This window comes from Notothenia rossii (assembly GCF_949606895.1).
Source record: "Notothenia rossii genome assembly, chromosome: 8".
Classification (NCBI taxonomy): Eukaryota; Metazoa; Chordata; class Actinopteri; order Perciformes; family Nototheniidae; genus Notothenia; species Notothenia rossii.
In genome coordinates this window covers 33128601-33148372 of record NC_136906.1, presented here as the reverse complement: position 1 = coordinate 33148372, position 19772 = coordinate 33128601, and the positions used below count along the sequence as shown (strand labels likewise).

The 19772-nt window shown below is 41.3% G+C and overlaps 1 protein-coding gene across 1 annotated transcript in view; it reads left to right on the top strand.

Annotated features, from left to right (window-relative positions):
- Nucleotides 1-19335, top strand: part of csnk1da (casein kinase 1, delta a) — a 29222-nt gene extending 9887 nt beyond the window's left edge. The window contains exons 2-5 of the mRNA XM_079643369.1: nt 7429-7539; nt 16432-16580; nt 16980-17208; nt 19103-19335. Coding sequence (XP_079499495.1) covers nt 7429-7539; nt 16432-16580; nt 16980-17208; nt 19103-19320 — 707 coding nt within the window. The 3' untranslated portion in view covers nt 19321-19335. The remainder of the gene's footprint in view (nt 1-7428; nt 7540-16431; nt 16581-16979; nt 17209-19102) is intronic.
- The last annotated feature ends 437 nt before the right edge of the window (nt 19336-19772 follow it).

Genomic DNA, 19772 nt, shown 5'->3' with positions numbered 1-19772 from the left:
TGTTTGTGTTGCACCTGAAGCAAAACTCCCATACAAAAAACGCAGCATTTTAAAAAATGAGGACTGTAGCAACGCACAGCGCTGTTTCAGTTTTCGACCTGTTAGACGAGGACTTGTGTAACAGGTATGGAGCCAAACTGAAAGCATGTATGCTAAAAGGGATGGGTGCAGTTGGATAAGCAGAGCTCAGAACATCAACAGGGAAGTTAGGACAGGCTCAGACCTGACGCTGACTCAGCTGCTGACTCACTGCACTTCTGCCTCTTTGTGGTTCGGTTGTGTAAGACGTTCTTGTGCTTTTCATTCGTATGTTGACGTCACCTCAGGTGACTTCTTCTAAAGAATATTTGGAGTTGAGAAATCAGTTTTCACTTGCACGGTATGGCCAGGTAGTATGTCCTTATCCTGAAGCACACCTTACACAAGAGTTTAGCTGATTAGCTGCTTACACACCAATGAAATCCTGTGGGAAACACTGAATGGGTTCAAACGTTTGGATTGGTACCTGATTGCTATAAACTAGCTACATTTTAATTGACAAGTGGTCTTTTGTTTTCTAATGTTATTCCTTCTCCCCTGACTGTCTGCAGAACAGTGCTTCTGTTTTCATGATTCGTCCGTAATGATTAAATACACATACTAGAAGAGTTAAAGATAGTATTTAATTATTAACCATCAAAAGTTTGTATTCCTTCCTCCTATCGTTTGCATTGTGGACCTGACCGTTGGCAACTTTTTTGGTCAATTCAGCAAGCTGAACATCCTTGGTGAAATGATTAGCTGTTCAGTTTTAGCAAATCAGTATTGGGAAGAGAAACGGACATAAGGGAAACACACACATAACTTAAGTCGATAGGGCACACATCATAACCGTAACAGTAGCTTGTATATCTACCGTCGTACATTTTCTCATTTCCCTATTTGAAAGAGGAATACAGACTTCTGGTAGCAGCACTGTTTATCAACTATGTAAACATGTACTCACTTTTATACACACCAAATGAAATCTGCCCAGACAAATCTCATTCCTATGATGCAACAAAGAACACAACAAACTGAGCAGTGCTGCCCAGAATGTAACAACACACATTTTCACTGTTGGAGCTGATTGATTGATGGATTGACCTGGCACATAACTGGAACAACAAGCGAGTTAAGTCTTTCTGTTGTGCTGCAACTGAAATGGAGTAGAACAGCCCTGGGTTGCAGTCGAATAGTCAAAAAATCAGCTCCTATCGTCTATCCCTTGACCTCTGAGTGAAACGTCATGGGGTTAAGAGATAGTGGATAGGATAATTCAAAAGGATTTAGGAGAAGAGACCGCGGTGCTTTGAGAATCCGACTCCACTTTCACTATCCGACGTGTTTATGATGCGCCAGTGGTGGTCATAAATGTGCGTCTGCTGCTGTGGGGAAACTATGGAAACTACAGTTTTCTATACAGCGGACTACAACATGGATGTATAATAAGAACGAGGGACTACTGTAAACTCATCTAGAGAATCTGCACCGTGCTCTGATGCTGTTGTTTTATGCTTTATGAATGTGGACAACAGAGAAACATATTCTTCATGACCAAAGTTGGAATTGAAATAAAAAATGAAAGTTAAACTTATGCTTGTCACCCTCTCTCTCCGGTCCACATTAATACAAATGATCCCAATACGTATGATTGTTTGAAAAGATCTTCAAATAAATACAAATGTGTTTATTATAAACGTTAGTCCTTAACATCTATCACTGTGTATATCACCATTCAAACATCTTTTAAAAGTTGAACAAACTCCACACAGCTCAGTAAAGGCTGTGAAATGTTGACTTTATTTGATCATTTCAGTAAAAAATAATGTTCATATTTCTCTTTTTGATTATAATACTGATGAACGTTTACAAACAAAGCACTTTGCCAACTTACCACATACGTTTTGAAAAGCTTAATAAGCACGATATCATGATATAATTTCTCGTCATAATCGGTTGTTTCCGCGAACGGCCGACTGTTGTGTGACGGCAAATGCTGCGGCTGCAAGGCATTGTGGGGCAGCTTTTTCTCCTCTCCTTTCATAAAGGGAGGTCCAGTGGTTCCTAAGCTAAAGGAGGTTATAAAGGAAGTTTGAAACCTCCTTTCCTATCATCTAGAGCAGGGGTGTCAAACACAATTTCTTCGCGGGCCACATTAGAATTATGGTTGCACTCAAAGGGCCGTTTGTAACTTTAAGACTATATCAATATACATATATAAATATATAATATATATTAAATAATGTATTATATTATATTATTGGCTCTTCATTGGATTATTATCAGTTCTGGTAATAACATCATAAATAACTACGTCTGAAAGCAGACGTCTAGGGCAAACATTCAACAAATACACCAATTGTATTGTATATTATATTCTTTGCAAGCTCTTGCGGGCCACATAAAATTAGGTCGCGGGCTGGTTTTGGCCCACGGGCCTTGAGTTTGACACCCCTGATCTAGGGAATTGGATAAGATTGGAATCTTATCATGGCTGCTACTGAGGTACTTCCGGGTCATTTCACTCCGTTAGGAAGATTCCTAAGCTAAACGGACTATTGGACTGCAGCCCTGGTTTCCCTGTTACTCTGTGCTACACATATATTAAATCTAATTGTACACTCCTCACATTCATTGTAGGGTTGCTAGTAACGGTTGTTTCCGTTATATATTAATCTATCCATTTGTATGCAAGGTAGAACTGATTAGATTATAGTGGTCAAGGTCACCGTGACCTCATTAAGCACGTGTTTGGTCATATCTCAGGAATTCATAAGCTGTTTTCCACACATAAATATCTAAAAGGATACAATGATAAAGTGATAACACAAATGAATATAAACTACGGCTGAACGATATACCGTGTCATGGCAATAACTGCGATATGCGCAGGGACGTGCGATTTATTTCTATTTTATTTTATTTTAGGGCATTCGATATTAAATAGATAAATTAACTCAAACACGTCATGTTACAATTATTTTGCTGCTTGCTACAAAAGGAAAACTTGCGCGACTCTCATGTCAGGGGTACTTGAGTGGAGTGACATGCAGGCTCTGAGTCTGCATGCACAGCAAACAACTATTTCAGATGCCTTTGCCGGTGTTACACCACATGAGAAAGGAGCTGGTGTATAGCTGTTCTTGATTTTATTTTTATAATGTTGTTTAAAAGATGTCCACTACTTTGCTGCTATTTGCACAAAAAAGGTTTTAATTGTGGAATAAAAAGTTAAATTACCTATTTGGTCAGGTATGTTAATTCCCTAAGGTGATAATGAAGCTTCCGATAGTTTAATGTAATACGTTTAATCTCTTGGATCCCTTCTAGACACCACTCTTCTTCATTCATTGAACCCCCTTATTTGAGGGTAAGCAACCTGCATTATCATGACATGTTAGATCATGACTTAAGGTATGATGAGTCAACCAGTTAAGATCCAGACGTCCGTGACTAAAATCCTTCATCCGGTTAAATATAGTTAAAAAAAACGCAATATATATCGCAGTGGAAAAGAATATTGCAATGCCAGTTTTTTTCAATATCGTGCAGCCCTAATATAAACTATACCCCAACTTGTTGATGGAGGGATACAACCACCAGGAGCTAAATCCATTTATTTCCATAAACCTAAATAGCAAATGACATTGATCTTTTTTTATTAATTACACCACACACGTTTTAATTCAGCAGTCCATTTATACAAAAAGTTGTGATATACATATATTTTTAGATCAAAAGAAAAGTGTGCAGGTCCTGCATCACTACATAACTGGCAAACAATGGTCGGTCACCATAAGTAACCGCATTAATACATATTTTCCTGTTTTTGCCGTTTAATAATAACCTTTATTTAACAACTTTGATGTAAATGAGTATCCACTTGGGTGTTTCCCATCTATTGACATCCCACTCTTCTCACTTATGTTGTGAAACCCAGAGTTATCCATTCAACTATAGCGGTACCGACCCTTTAAAGTAATTACCCAGAATGCAACAGATCAATGTGGTTAGTTTGTTCCCCAGGATCACTGCAGCACCTCTCTCATGCTGCACAGCCTCGCATGCAAAGCCTGAGGCCATGTGCCCTGCCCAGATGACCTCATACAGGACATCAATAATGCTCCATTGGTGCTGCTGTTAGCCATGAGAGGGATTACGTAACCTGCTTTCCAGCTGCTGGGTTTCTCTGGCAGGAACTGGACTCTACAACTGTCATTTAGACAAAGGAAGCTGAAGCACTGGTTTGCTTTAGCTCAGGGATGTTCAAACTAAGGCCCAGGGGCCAACTGCGGCCCCTGGTCTGTTTTTAATTGGCCCGCATCTAATTCTAGAAGTGAAATGGAATACGGCCCACACCGGACACTTGCGCTTGTCTTAAAATTGTACTTCTTAAATATGTAAAACTATATTGCAGTTGCATGACATTACATCACATTGCATTTAGCTGACGCTTTTATCCAAAGCGATTTACAATAAGTACATTCGACCAACAAAATACAAACTTGAAGAAAACAGAATCATATAACTACATCAGGTTTCATAGAGCTAAAACATTTCAAGTGCTACTCAACTGGCTTTAGATAAGCCAGTCCTTTATTAGTATATAAATGCTTTGTTAGTAATTGTATCTCTCGAAGTGGAGTCGAAAGAGATGAGTTTTCAGTCTCCTCCGGAAGATGTGTAAGCTTTCTGCTGTCCTGATTTCAATGGAGAGCTCATTCCACCCTTTTGGAGCCAGGATAGTAAACCCACGTGTTTTTGCTGATGGGAACTTGGGTCCCCCTCGCAGTGCGGGTGCAGCGAGCTGTTAGGCTGATGCAGAGCAAAGTGCACACGCTGGGGTGTACAGTTTAACCATGTCCTGGATGTAGGAAGGGCCAGATCCATTCGCAGCATGGTATGCAAGTACCAGTGTCTTGAAGTGGATTCTAGCAGTTACTGGAAGCCAGTGAAGGGAGCGGAGGAGCGAGTGGTGTGGGAGAATTTAGGAAGGTTGAAGTCCAGACGAGCCGCTGCATTCTGGATGAGCTGCAGAGGTCGGATGGCACATGCAGGTAGACCAGCCAGGAGGGAGTTGCAGTAGTCTAGGCGTGAGATGACGAGAGCCTGGACCAGAACCTGCGTTGCTTTCTGGGTCAGCTGGGGACGTATCCTCCTGATGCTGTAAAGAGTGTATCTGCAGCATCGGGTTGTAGCAGTGATGTTTGCAGTGAAGGACAGTTTGTTATCTAGGATCACATCCAGATCCCTTGCAGTCTGAGTCGGGGAAACAATAGAGGTGCCGATGTTGATTGTTAGGTCAAGAGTGGGACAATCTTTTCCCGGAAGGAAGAGCAGTTCAGTCTTGTCAAGGTTGAGCTTGAGGTGGTGAACAGACATCCACTGAGAGATGTCAGCTAGACAAGCAGAGATGCGTGCGACGACCTGGGTCTCCGAGCAGGGAAGGGACAGATGTTAGGGAATCATTTGCTTAGGTATTCAACCTTCGATCCAGTTCATCATTTTCTCCTCTCACTGTCTCCTTTCCCATGGCATAGTTCTACGGCCTTGGGTATTGCTGCTATCTCTCTTAAGGAGGAGCAGCTTGGGCGTATTGTTGTTGCCAGTCTATGACAGAGCAGAAGCTGACATGAGGAAGTTTACTGTTCAGGGACGTAGGGTCCCTGGCGCACATTCTTTACTATGGACGACAGCTCTAGTTAGATTCAGGGTCCATAATTGTTTCGTCTCACTGATAAAGAATGTTGATTATTACACTCTGAACTAGTTAAAACCTCGAGCTGCAGAAGAGTTCTTCAGAGTTGGTTTGGCAACCGCTGTGTCAACTCGTGACACACCACCTGTCTTGTCAATTCTCCGGCCGTAACTCCAAATAAACCATCAGTGTTTGCCATCAAAGCTCCAGCTCTCCTCGTGTCTCTCTGAGTCCTGACTCTCCATTGCTACAGAAATTTCCCCCACAGCAGTGTTAATAAGCCCAATTATTGCTGAGAATATTTTTAAACAAATCTTAGCCGATACAAAAAAGCCCAACAACTTATTTACATACCAAGCTTGAAATATACCCTTCATATTCCCCCTTATTATAATCAATCTGAGGCTTCTGTTTGAAAGAATAAGCTGAAAGCATATTCAAGTATCAAGCATCATTGACCTGATTGATTTCTCTCACTTCACTTATGAGACAATATCCCTCACCTCTAGTGAGGTGCCCCGCCCTCAGCATGTTTGTCTGCATGTGGCCCTCAGTGAAAAGAGGTTGGACTCCCCTGTTCTAGATTGACATATTAAGTATTTATTTCATGTGGTTGGTCGGATCACACAGAGCAGCAGAGAGTGGTCTCATGGGCAAATCCTCTTGTCCGAGTGGAAATCTAATGATAGACCCCTGAAAGAAGAGCAGGGTACATGAAGTGCTCACTGTTGGCTGGCCTGCTGTGTTCATAGCCTCTGATATGGTTATGAGACACTGACCGGAAGCTGATGTGCTTACTGTAAAGGTTCAAAGGTTTGTATGTGTCGTATACACAGCTACAGTCACAGGGTCCTCAGAGAACCCCAATACAAATAGTGCACGCTCAGGAGTTTAGCAGTCTTATGGCCTTTGGGATAAAACTGACTGTCTTATTTCCATATATGTAATAACTTTGAACTGAAAGGACCTTTAACCTACTGTTGTGGATACTGAGGGAGTGGAATAGAAGTATTGTGTGCCTCAACTGATATGTGGAGGACTGTGGTACTAATAATAATAAACCTTACCATCTTTAGTTTGCTGGATTTGATGAAACGTGATGTAAAGACACAGTGTTTCCCCTGGTGTACTGCTTTGGGGTGGGGTGCTGCCAGGGCGGGCCTTTCCTCCGCTCGTGTCTCTGATTGTGAGTGTGTGCATTCGTGTGTGTGTGTGGAGCGGAGCCCCGCCCTTCAGAAACAGAGTTGAGGAAAGAATGTGAATGTGCAAAGCGATGCAGTGGGCACTGAAACATGCACATACATTGGATACATAATATAAGTGTTTAGTTTATTTAATAAAAGAGCACATGTGAAAAGTGGCCGTAGATAGATTATTTCAGTTTCAATTTGGCGCTATATTTATATATATATAAAAAAAAAACTTGAATTTCAGGGGGGGCGAAGGGTTCTGTTGCGGTGGCGCAGAGCTCCCCCAACACAATGGTAGGGGAAAACCTGAGACATGAAACGCACACTGGCCTGACTGCATTACTTGTTTGATTTACGGATGATATTGTGTTACATTACATACATCAACGTCCTGTCTGGTAAACGTCACACTTTGTTGAGGCCGCATGCTGTGTGTCCATGCTGCTCACCTCTCTCTCTCTCTCTCTCTCTCTCTCTCTCTCTCTCTCTCTCTCTCTCTCTCTCTCTCTCTCTGTGCAGGAACTGATATCTCCGTGGCAGAGGAGGTTGCCATCAAGCTGGAATGTGTGAAGACCAAACACCCCCAGCTCCACATAGAGAGCAAGATCTACAAGATGATGCAGGGTGGAGGTACGGGTCACTCTAACGCACCCACACACACTTTCTGACACTTGTTTTTTCTCTTGTCAACACGTAATGTACCGAAGTCGGAATCAGACTCAGAATTCCTTTTTTTGTCCCGCAACGGGGAAATGTCCACTACAACAGCAGAAGTATAGTGCAGATAAAGTAAAGAGAATAGACTTTCATATAAAAAATAACAATAACTAAGTATGCACATGTTATTATAATAAAAAACACAATAACTAAAAAAACTAATAGCAGATGAGTTCACCGTGGTAAAAAAACTTGTTTTTAAAGTCACTAGATCAAATCAAATAGGAAGCTGGTACTGTTTGCAGATTGTAAATTAATCGGAAAGAAACAGTACATGCGTGTATATTTATTTTCAGGCTGTGTTAATGTACATATTACATTGTATAAAATGTAATAAATATATTGTTATCCAGAAATGAAAGGACCTTTATCCTATTCTATATGGTTATCACGATGGGCTATGGCTTGTATCCATATATACATCAATATCCAAATATGAAATGACATGTATCCGGATATATTGTTAAATATATATGAAATGACCTATATGCTGATATATCAGTATGTACATATGAAATTACCCTCTTCCTGATATATGACCTATATCCTAAACCTAGACCCATACCTATATCCGGATATATATTGTTAAATATATTTGAAATGAATTATCTCTTGATATATAAAGCTATGAAATGACCTTTATGCTGATATATCAGTATGTACATATGAAATAACCTTTTTCTAATATATATTGAAATGAACAATATCCATGTATACATCGTTATCTAGATCTAAAACGACCTCTATCCTTATATGTGGTATCTAGATATGAAATGACCTATGCTCATATAAAAGGTTATCAAAATATGAGATGTCTTGTATTGGGATCTCATATTTGGGCCATATTGCCTTCTGTTCTACTTCTAAACCAGTGGTGTGCTTCTTTTGAAACAAGTTTGACCTCACTGAATGTTGCTCCTCTCGTCAGTGGTGTGTCTTTCTACAGTGATGCAAACTTGTCACCTTTCGGCGAAAATCGCCGTTTTGAATCCAAAATATGTCGTTGTGATTCATGTAGATCTGCAATAACGACACGACAGGCCGTGGTATATGCTCATTATATCACAGCTAAGGGGCGTGGTTCGGCCCGACGCGAAGCGGAGGGTCGACAACCCCCTGCAGTTTGCTTTTCATACTGGAACAAGAAAGCAGCGGAGAAGTAACGGGGCAGAAGCCCTCCTTTTTGACGCAGCGGTCCAGACATAGACATCAAACGGCAAAACATATTCAGTGTGCAGTTCCTTTGGCATTAGGGCAGGGATATCTAGATACTTTTGAAGGTTTAACATAATGAATTGTGCTACTTTTAAAGCAAGCCACGATGTTTTCAAATCTGTAATCAAAGAGGTCCGCAAAAACGCTATCGACCAATCAGATTGCTTGATTTGACTTGTCAGTTTTATAAATATATTTAAATTTCTTCCGTTACGAAACAAACTTACAAAGCATAAAATGGAAACATTTAAGATTAACTTCGACCTCCGGGGGGATCTTACTATAGTATGGAGGAGTGGATTGAGCAGTGCCTATCTCCAGAAAAAAAAGCACCAAAACTACGACATGCAGAGCTACGTGAAGAGCAGGTAAACCAACTGGAAAAGTAGCACCATTCAAAAGCTTTCTGATGCGGGTCTTGAAACAAAGCAGAGAAATTATGACCGTTAGTGGCCACAGGTGCGAAAGCTCTCTCCAGAGCTACTGGAAGCCCAATCTCGGGGACCGGAGAAAGTGGAGCAATATTCTCGCCACGCCAAGCAACAGCCTCGAACAACCTCAACCTATACAAGTGACCACGTAAGCCATGCTACTGATGCTGGACAGTTTTTCAGTGGATGCACAATAAACAGCAACATACACATTAATGTAAATAAACAGCCAAATAATGGATCAACGGTCTCTGTCTAATATGTTCGCTTGCTGTTAGTGTTGTTGCATAGCAACCACCTTGCACTATGTTTTGTGCAGAAGGCAACGGAGGGACTATTTTATTTTGAACATCATTATTTACAAATAAAAACTATTTAAATTAGAGTGTGTATTTTTCTTTCATATTGCCACACTTGGTAACCGTTTTATAAAACAGATCTTGTACTAGAATAAAAGTAGAAGTACTCAGGTCTTGTACTTGAGTAAAAGTAGAAGTACTCAGGTCTTGTACTTGAGTAAAAGTAGAAGTACTCAGATGATCTTGTACTTAGTAAAAGTAGAAGTACCAGAGTGTAGGAATAATCTGTTACAGTAAAAGTCCTGCATTCAAAATGTTCCTCAAGTAAAAGTAGAAAAGTATTATCATCAAAATATAGTGAAAGTAGCGACAGTAAAAGTAATCATTGTGCAGATTGGTCCATTTCAGAATAATATATATGATATGTTTTATAATGATTGATCATGAAAGTGTTCTCAAAGCTGGTAAAGGTGCAGCTAGTTTGAAAGACTTTGTATACTGCAGGGTAGCTTGTGGATTTACTCCAGGTGGAACTAAAGTCTGATTTAACACTTGATTATATTTCACATCATTCAGCCACATCTGTGAAGTAACTAAAGGTATTAAATACATGTAGGGGAGTAGAAGTACACCATGTCCCTCTGAACTGTAGTGGAGTAGAAGAACAAAGTAGCAAAACATTGAAATACTTAAATAAAGTACAAGTATCTCAAAATTGTGCCCAAGTATAGTACTTGTTGAGTTTATGAACTTAGTTACTTTACACCATGTGGCTATAAAGATAAAAAGACTTAAACCTTGCATAGAGGCATGAAAATACATTTTCAAAATGCTCAACAGTGCTGCCAAAATTATAAACTGACTGCTACACAATTTAAAATAAATGCTTTTATATATTTCTATTAGATGTGACTCTTTGGCGTTTCTGTTATTATTAACACTGCTGCTTTAGTTGTTCTGCTAATATCCTCTGTTATTCCTAATTTTAAAGCCGATATTCCGTGGGGTGGGGGAGCCGGGGGCTCGGATCCTTGTCACCTTTTTCATACCTGATGAGTTTGTATCCCTGTTTCTAACAATCGGTGGTCCTGACCAGGGGCCTCATTTATAAAGGGATATACGCAAGAGATGGCGTAGGCCAGTTTCTAAGCAATCTTTGCGATTTATAAAAAACTAACTTGACGGGAAAATGTGCGGTCCTCCACGCAAACTCTAACCCAGGGCTATTCAACTAAACATTCAGTTGGGCCAGATTTTATAACTACAAAATTCAGCTGGGCCAGACATTCAGCGGCCTGTAAAAAGCGGGTAGTGACACATGTTAAACCAACACATATTACTGCGATGAAAAACATGAAAATGTTTATTCATTGTTCATCTAACAAAAGGTAGGTCAAAAAGTGCATAAAAACACAACAAATTAGCATTAATTTAACAGAATCTGAAAAAAAAGTGCACAGTTGTAGCATTACATTTGTTTGCTTTAGAAGTCAAATATTCAGGTTATGTTTTTTGAACCAGGCACATCCCAAAGTGCATTTACTGAATACAATAATAGCAGTCTTAATAAATGTCCTCACATACAAATAAAACAGCTAAAGAGCTCCAATACAACACAAAGAGGCAGTACTGTAGCAATACTATTTTTTCACTTTTCAAGTAATAGCAAAAAAATCATACGTTTTGGTCACATTTGACCCAGACACATTACAAAGTGCATTTAAATGAATACAGAAAGAACTGTCAAACCCTTCAGTGCACAAACCCATAACAAGGGATAGGGGTAACTATATGAATGAATACTACACTACACGTCTACTATAGTAAACTAGGTGCTTACTATCACCTCATTTGTGATTTGTCATCGCTGACTTTCTCAATGGGAGAAGGGACATTTTTTGTTTTGAACAAGAGCAGTGATTTTTGGCTCATAGGATGTCAATGCAATCCTAAGACATTGGTGAAGAGTGCTGTCAGTCAGGGAGCAGCGAGTGCTACTTTTGATTGAGTTCATGTGTGAAAAGCTTGATTCACATGTTTACTGTATGTTGATCCAAACATAGCACACAGATCGCTACTTTCTGAACGTTAGGGAACTGCTGTTTTTTGACATCACTCCAAAACTTCGCTGGCCCGTTAGTGCGCTGCATGTCAATAAGTTCCAGACGTATATTTCCCATTGTCGATGCAGGGGACCACTTCCTTTGCTCGGGTTGATACGTCCCCCTCTATTGCAACAGTGAAGGGGTCTTTGGCAAAGCCCATCATCACCTCTGTGGGCAGAGCAAGTCCATCCAATCGACCGGCAAAGTTCTCTTTCAACCTCGCAATGAAATCTGTCATCACATCTGTAATTTGTGCCGGAGATGTGATGTGTTTGGGGAGCGTCGGAAAATGCAGCATCCGACCCGTGCTCAAGTCGGTCGCGAAAAGGTCCAGCTTGACTTGGATCTGCTCCACAAGATCAATGACCGTTTTGTCTCTGTTTATGCTTCAGAGTTGAGAGAGACATGTTTTAGAGTTGCTATCATAGGACCACCGTTACTAGTACCACTAGATGCACTTTCAAAAAACGTGCTACGTTGTGGTTTGGTGGTTTCTATGAAACGCGGAGTGTTGCGTTCAAGGTCTGTACTAGTGTAGGAATTTGGCTACGGGAGGCTGGGCCACTCGGGAGTTGGTTCTGGGCCGCATCTGGCCCGCGGGCCGCCAGTTGAATAGGCCTGCTCTAACCCATCCGTACGCGGTACGCACAACAACGGGAGAGACGAGAAACTGCGACACCGTTGGCAGAAGGAAGAATGGAGAGAAATATGTGGAAATAATACCCTAAATAAAATGTTACCTCATTTATCATATATGAAGAATTCATTTTCAAACATTAATTTAAAGCCAATCTTAAAATGATTTAACAAACGCCTGGTTGAGACTCCTCAGTGCACACAAAAACATAACTTGGAGACATAAATAAATACGGAAATGTTAGTGATCACCAGGGGCGGACTGGGGGGGAAAAGTACCCCAGACCCATGTATTTAGCTAGTTCAGAGAGAATAATCAACATGCTGCATAGCAAGATAGAATCATAACACCTCTATCAGCTGACGCTAACAAGCAGGAACAGGGAGACAGAACACTGAGAGCACAGTAGCCAAGGTTGCAGGTGCGTGTGCTCAGTCAGGACAGTTTGAACTGATAAACTGGGTCAAAGTTATGGACCTTGGAAAATATTTCCCCAACAAATATTATAACATTGAATGTAGCCTTACTATGAAGGCTGACCTAAATAGGGTGCTTTTTTCTGCAGATTACCTTACCACTGCACTGGTAAGGTAAAACTAGGCCGATTCATAAGATGTGAAGTGCTTTTTAACTTTGACCCGCTTGACTGAAAACACAAAAAACAATGAAGAAAGAGTTTTCTCTGGGCTGCTTCGCTGCCAGCTGCTCCCCCGGGACCCGAAAGTGGCGTAGCCTGTACTTCAACATCAATGCATACGAATGTGCTCGATATATGCTTTATTGAACCAATAAACTAACACAAACTAACTATCACTATAACATGATGATGATGATGATGGTGATAAAGAATGCATCTAACGTTCCGCTGTTCATTATAATACAAAGCCATCATGCTCTTACTTTGAAATCATATTTTTCTGTTCACACAAATAATTATGAGACATATCTATGCCCAGACAGCTGGAACACAAACACCAAATGCAAAAAAATCATTCAGATCCAGTCATGACTCCACTAAGGAGGGATCGCCCGATCGTTTCTTACAGTTTCTCATCATGGGGGGGGGGTCTCCTGTCCCCGGGACAAACACACTGCCTGAGGAAGGTTATGTGTATTTCTTTTCTCATTAACTTTTTTCGGACCACTTATTTATTTATTTTGGTGATGATCCGACCTCCATGCTGCTACTCTGGTTGAAACTGCATCCACCAAACAAAAGAACCAAAATCTTTTTTAGCTGTTCTGTCGTCATTTCCTGCTAATCTTCTTCATGCAGTCAGTCTGAATGAATATTAATACGGGGCGTTTCTTTTACTATTTATAGGCAAATATGGGCGTTACTTGAAGCCCGCAAAAGCTGTGCCGCATTTCGAGTTGGTTGTGATTTATAAAGGGAAACCGGCGTACACAGTGTTTTATAAATATATGCGTATTTATTTGCTTTGTCCTACGTAAGCCACCTTCCCTCGTGAATCCTACGCATAGCTTTATAAATGAGGCCCCTGGTGTGTGAGAGACGTTCTGTCTCTGTCAGCACTCTGCACACATGCATCTGTATTTCTATCTAGCAGGGCGAGATGTTTGAGGCCGGCTGGCTGACCCAGACAGCAGATGTATATAAATAGTGCGTCCATGCTCGTGTGTGTTTGTGTGTCAGCTTTTTCCTGCGGTGTGCCTATAGAAGGAAATGCCAGATGGCCTCTTCATCACGGCCGCCAGTCACCAGCTACTACTAAAGCAGATGGCCTCTGTGATGTGTGTTTGCACATCCACATGTATTCTCTATAGTAGCATTAAACCGACCACCAACTAAATGATTACAATGCACTTATTATGCCCATGGGTGACAACAAATATTAAATACTACAGGATTTATTGGATGAAGTTGTTAGTATTCTCTGAGCTCCTAGAACCGCTTTAGGCATACTTTTAGTTTATTTGATAAACTCTGACCTTTTATGGTGGTACCTTCAGGGAAACTTCTGAGGCAATTGGAGTCAGGACTCAAATGGCGCATTCACACTGCAGCGGCGGCGCGGAGCTCGCTTTAAGCGTGCCGAGCCGTGCGGGGCCCGTTTTTGGTTGCGCTTCGACTTGGCCTAGTTTTGGCCAGGGGCTACTTTTTCACCTTTTTTCTGGCCCGACTAAATCGTGGTTCTATCGGGGCCAACAACCGGGCGGAATATGCTAAACTAGTGACGACTGCTGATTGGTCAGAGAGAATCGTCACAATTCTCGCGCGACTTAATCCCTAGTGTCGCATATATTAAGGGACGCTTGCAGCATTTTTGAAAACAGTGAACCTAAGAAGAAAAAACCACATACCAAGAAGCAAGGACACGATGGCTTCCACATCCTCCATTGTTGTTGTGTGTTTTGTGAGTTGTGTCGCATTGAAGATGACGTCACGGCAGTTGTATGCAGCGTCGCTCCGCCCGCCAAAAAGCCGATCGCCCCGCCTACACTGCGTTACTATAGTAACTACCCCAGTTCCTAAACTGTAATGTGAGCGCAGAATTAAAGTGAGCCGGGCCTAATAAGGCCTAACCAAACCGAGCGAGGCCGAGCGAGGTCTGCAGTGTAATGGCGCATTCACACTACAGCGCGGAGCTCGCTTTAAGCGTGCCGAGCCGTGCGGGGCCTGTTTTTGGTTGCGCTTACACTTGGCCTAGTTCCGGCCCGGGGCTACTTTTTCACCTTTTTTCTGGCCCGACTAAATCGTGGTTCTATCGAGGCCAACAAACAGGGCTGAGTCGGGCTGAGTTTGCTAAACTAGAGAGAGAATCTGTGTCAAGGGGGCTACAACTACAACAAAATGAACATATTTGACCGTGATTTAATTGTAATACACGTTTCAAAATGATGCCGAAGTAACAACATACTGATACCGGTTAGTATTTGACAAGTCTGCAGACAGACGGCAGGCGAAAAACCTTTTTTAAAATGCGTGTTTTCTAAATGGAGCTTGGCTAAGCTAACGTTATATATGCTCTGACCGTCCACTCTCACACGGCCTATACAGACATAAATAAACCGGCGACTGTATTCGCCATGACACAGGCAGTCTGTGGTTTGTACTTATTTAACTTTTGTCTAGTTTCTGAACAGATATGAAGAGCTGTGAGCTCTGAGTGCTAAGAGCTAACGGCTGTGTTGTTTTTCTGGGGCGCTCATTGAAGATGACGTCACAGCTCCGCCTACACTGCGTTACTATAGATACTACCCCAGTTCCTAAACTGTAATGTGAGCGCAGCATTAAAGTGAGCCGGGCCTATTAAGGCCTAACCAAACCAAGCGAGGCCGAGCGAGGCCGCAGTGTATAAATGCCATAAATGCGCCAAAAGAGAGACACGATGGAGAGCTGGAGCTTTCATGGCAAACACTGACGGTTTATTTGGAGCTTAGGCCGGAGAATTCACAAGACATGTCACGGGTCACGGTTTGACCACATGGTTGAGATGCCACAATCAATTCTGAAGAACCCTCCTGTAGCTCAAGGTTTTAACTAGTTCAGAGTGTAATAATCAACATTATTTTATAGATAGACTAAACAGCTGAGGACACTGAATCACATTTGTTGTCGCTTATGGCTCGGGTCATCTACACCCCGAGAAGGATGTGTTCCAGGTGTCCCACAACAATAACTATCTCTGACAGAGAATTGCCCTGTCATAAACTGGCAACATCAACAATATGCTAGGGCAGCCCCTCCTTATGGGAGATAACGACTGCTCAAGGTTGGTCAGCTGCGTCAGAGGGCGAAGGAGGACATGCACGGCAAATTATTCGCTAACAGTACCTACGCTTTTCCTTTGTCGGTTAGTATTCAGTTTAGGGCTAAACAATATTTTGGCACATATTTGGCCTATAACAAATACAAACGTATACCCTAACCCTGCATCTCCTGTGAATGGGATTGCATTACTCAATATTGTGATTTAGACAAAAGTCTGAATAATTGTTCAGTCTCTACTTCAGTTTTACAGAATCAAACCAGTGAGAAGTTATACTTAATCAAAATCTGTAGTTATTCAATTTACCAGAACATTTACTAACTTCATAAATCGTTTGCATCTGAATGAATTGGCACTCAATATTCCCTCCTCTCCTTTCCTCAGTGGGCATCCCGACGATAAAGTGGTGCGGGGCCGAGGGGGACTACAACGTGATGGTGATGGAGCTGCTGGGGCCCAGCCTGGAGGATCTGTTCAACTTCTGCTCTCGGAAGTTCAGCCTGAAGACAGTCCTGCTGCTGGCCGACCAGATGGTAAGAGAGACGATGACTGGGAGGCACCAGCTGTAGATTGATGCGGGAATGAGTCCTGAAAACCGGATATTAATTAGCATTTTTACGAGTTCCCTTGTCCTGAAGTTACGTTTTGTGAGTTGCCTGAAATAAGGTCTTTGGTTAACAAAAGCTTACGATATTTTCACTTTTTGTTTTACGACATGAAATATGTTAGTAATTACTCCACTGGTGAAAGACTGAAGCTAAGTAGATGTGTTGTATTTTTAGAAATCTTGAGAAATGCTGTTACTACTGCTCAACAGGAAATATCTGTTGTGTGGAGAGATATCTTTTGTGTAGAGATCATGTATTGAAGGCTTCTCTGCCATCCAGTTATTTTCTTATTTTATTGTATTATTGTTATTCTCCCTCTATCAGATCAGCCGCATCGAATACATTCACTCCAAGAACTTCATCCACCGAGACGTGAAGCCAGACAACTTCCTGATGGGGCTGGGCAAGAAGGGCAACCTGGTGTACATCATCGACTTCGGCCTGGCCAAGAAGTACCGCGACGCCCGAACGCACCAGCACATCCCGTACCGCGAGAACAAGAACCTGACCGGCACGGCCCGCTACGCCTCCATCAACACCCACCTGGGCATCGGTAAGAGCAGTCCACCAAACACCGACCTCTGACCCCTCAAGATTCATGATTCCAAGGGTTTCTTTTACATACTAACTTACTTTTTTCTCCAACTCATTTACTAACTTACTTCCTTTTATACTTCCTTTTTTACTAACTTCCTTTTTACCAAGTCACTTTTTTTTCTTACCAATTTACTTCCTTCCTTACCTGTTTATGTACTATTTTACTTATTCATTTATTTACTTTTTTGACTTACTTACTGATGTACTTGCTTGATTATTTACTAACCTACTTACTTACCTGCCTTATTTACTAATTTACTTTTTTTACTTACTTCGGCAGTAGCAAGTACTTGCCTTTCCAGTCGGCAAGTACTTGCTTGTTCCGTACTTGCCGACTTACTTATTTACTTTTTTTAATTACTTTTTAAACTGATTAATTAATGTACTTCCTTACTTATTTACTAACCTACTTACTTACTTTTTACTTAATTACTTTAGTTTACTTTGTTTAACTTATTAGGACAAATTAAGGCTTAAAAATATGAGAAGACTGATCAATACCTCCATAATCTTCAGTCTGGTTAGCTATGAATCTTCCAAAACTTCCAAACACCTTGTCCAGGAAATAGTTTCTACAGCATAAACTGTGTAACAGTACAGTAGGCCCACACAAACTGCAGAACACCGGGGCTTTGGGAACACTCAAAATTACTTAAAATTATTTAATTCCCATTTAACCTGTTAAGGGGCTTTTCCCCCCCTTTTTTTTTCTCACGAAAGTGTGTCTCAGGGCTTCTTAAAATGTAATAAACTATTCATGTGTCCTGCTCATTTAACAGGAAGAAACTCAGCTAACTGATGATATGAACCATGTTTACCGAAACAAAACACAAGTCTCACAAGAAGCGTCTAAATGAGCCCTGAGCGAAAAAATGCTAATGCACTCTAGGTATAAATCAATCGATATACTTAGCGGATATGCACAAACAAGTTTATGCTATAAAGCTGAGATTCCACAGATTCTAGAAATAAAAGTATCATCACTGAGCAATCAGAACTCGCGACAGGGGAAGCAAATACAGACATCACACAACGTAGCTTTAGGTAGCAAAACACGGAGATATGCTCACCTTTTGCTGTTATTCTGATCAAAAACGAGAAAAAAGCGGCTGAAGGTTAATCCATAGGTTAATCCAAGGTGTCTGTCATTTTGAAAAAAGTATTGATAATCCATAATTTGATTTTTATGTCAAAAACTGAGTTTTCATTAGCTGCTAATGATAGCTTCCAGAGTGAATGACAGCTTCCTGTCTCCTTGGATACGAGTCCAAACAACTCACAGACTGCACCGGGCGCTGACGTAGGCGCCCTGTGACCATCAGATTTGACGATGCTGATGGGCTGAAATTATGTTTTGATGGCATAGTTTAAAGATAGCAACAGTCAGCTGCTAGTGGCTGCTGCTGCACTGATTGAGGGCTCCTCTCTTAGCGCCCAGACGACGAGAGAGAGAGAGGGTAATGATACACGGGCAAGGCCAGGAAGGAAACATGTGACTTATCAATAACTTTAGACATCGTAACACAATTTTAAACTATATTTTATTGTAGATTATACATTTTACTGATACCAATTATATAATATTTACCTTGTTCATTAAAAATAAAAAATAAAAATATATATATTTTTTTTTTTCATGGGGGAATAGGTGGGGCGGCGCCCCTAGCGCCCCTATGGGCCGGCCGCAACTGTTATTTACCTTTTTTTACTCACTTACTTATTTTATATGTAGACTTTAAACAACTATATGTGTTCCTAAAATAAGTAGGTGATGACACAAAGTAGGACAAATTTGTCCCTGGTTCTGGTGATTTGTCCGTCTTATGTCCCTCTGTCCTCTATGTCCACAGAGCAGTCCAGACGGGACGACCTGGAATCTCTGGGCTACGTCCTTATGTACTTCAACCTGGGCTCCCTGCCCTGGCAGGGCCTCAAGGCTGCCACCAAGAGGCAGAAGTACGAACGCATCAGTGAGAAGAAGATGTCCACGCCCATCGAGGTCCTCTGCAAAGGATACCCATGTACGTTCAGTCTGCACCCTCTTTCTCTACTTGTTAAGAGTTCTTAAGAATCTGGCCTCTTGTGGGGGGAGAGCGGCTGCAGGTACTGTTTCTGGTCTGACTCTGAGCTGAACTCTCTGCCACATGTCACACCCCCGTCCTCTATACCAGGGGGGTCAATCTTATTTTAGTTCAGGGGCCTAATACCGCCAAATGTGATCTCCGGATGTGGGCCGAACCAGTCAAATCATAGCATAATAACCTATAAATAACAACAACTTCAAATTGTTCCCTTTGTTTAGTTTAAAAAAGTGCATTCTGAAAATGTTCACATTTAATTAATTATCTTTTTACCAAACATTATAAACAACCTGAAAAGAAAAACAAGTTCAACAATGTTGTGCCTCAGTTTATCATTTACACATGAGCATTAATTACTAGACCCTCAAGAAAAACGCGATTCTGCGATCGCAGAATTGACCGCATAATCAGCAAAATGGCGTAGATTTTTAAAAGGCCG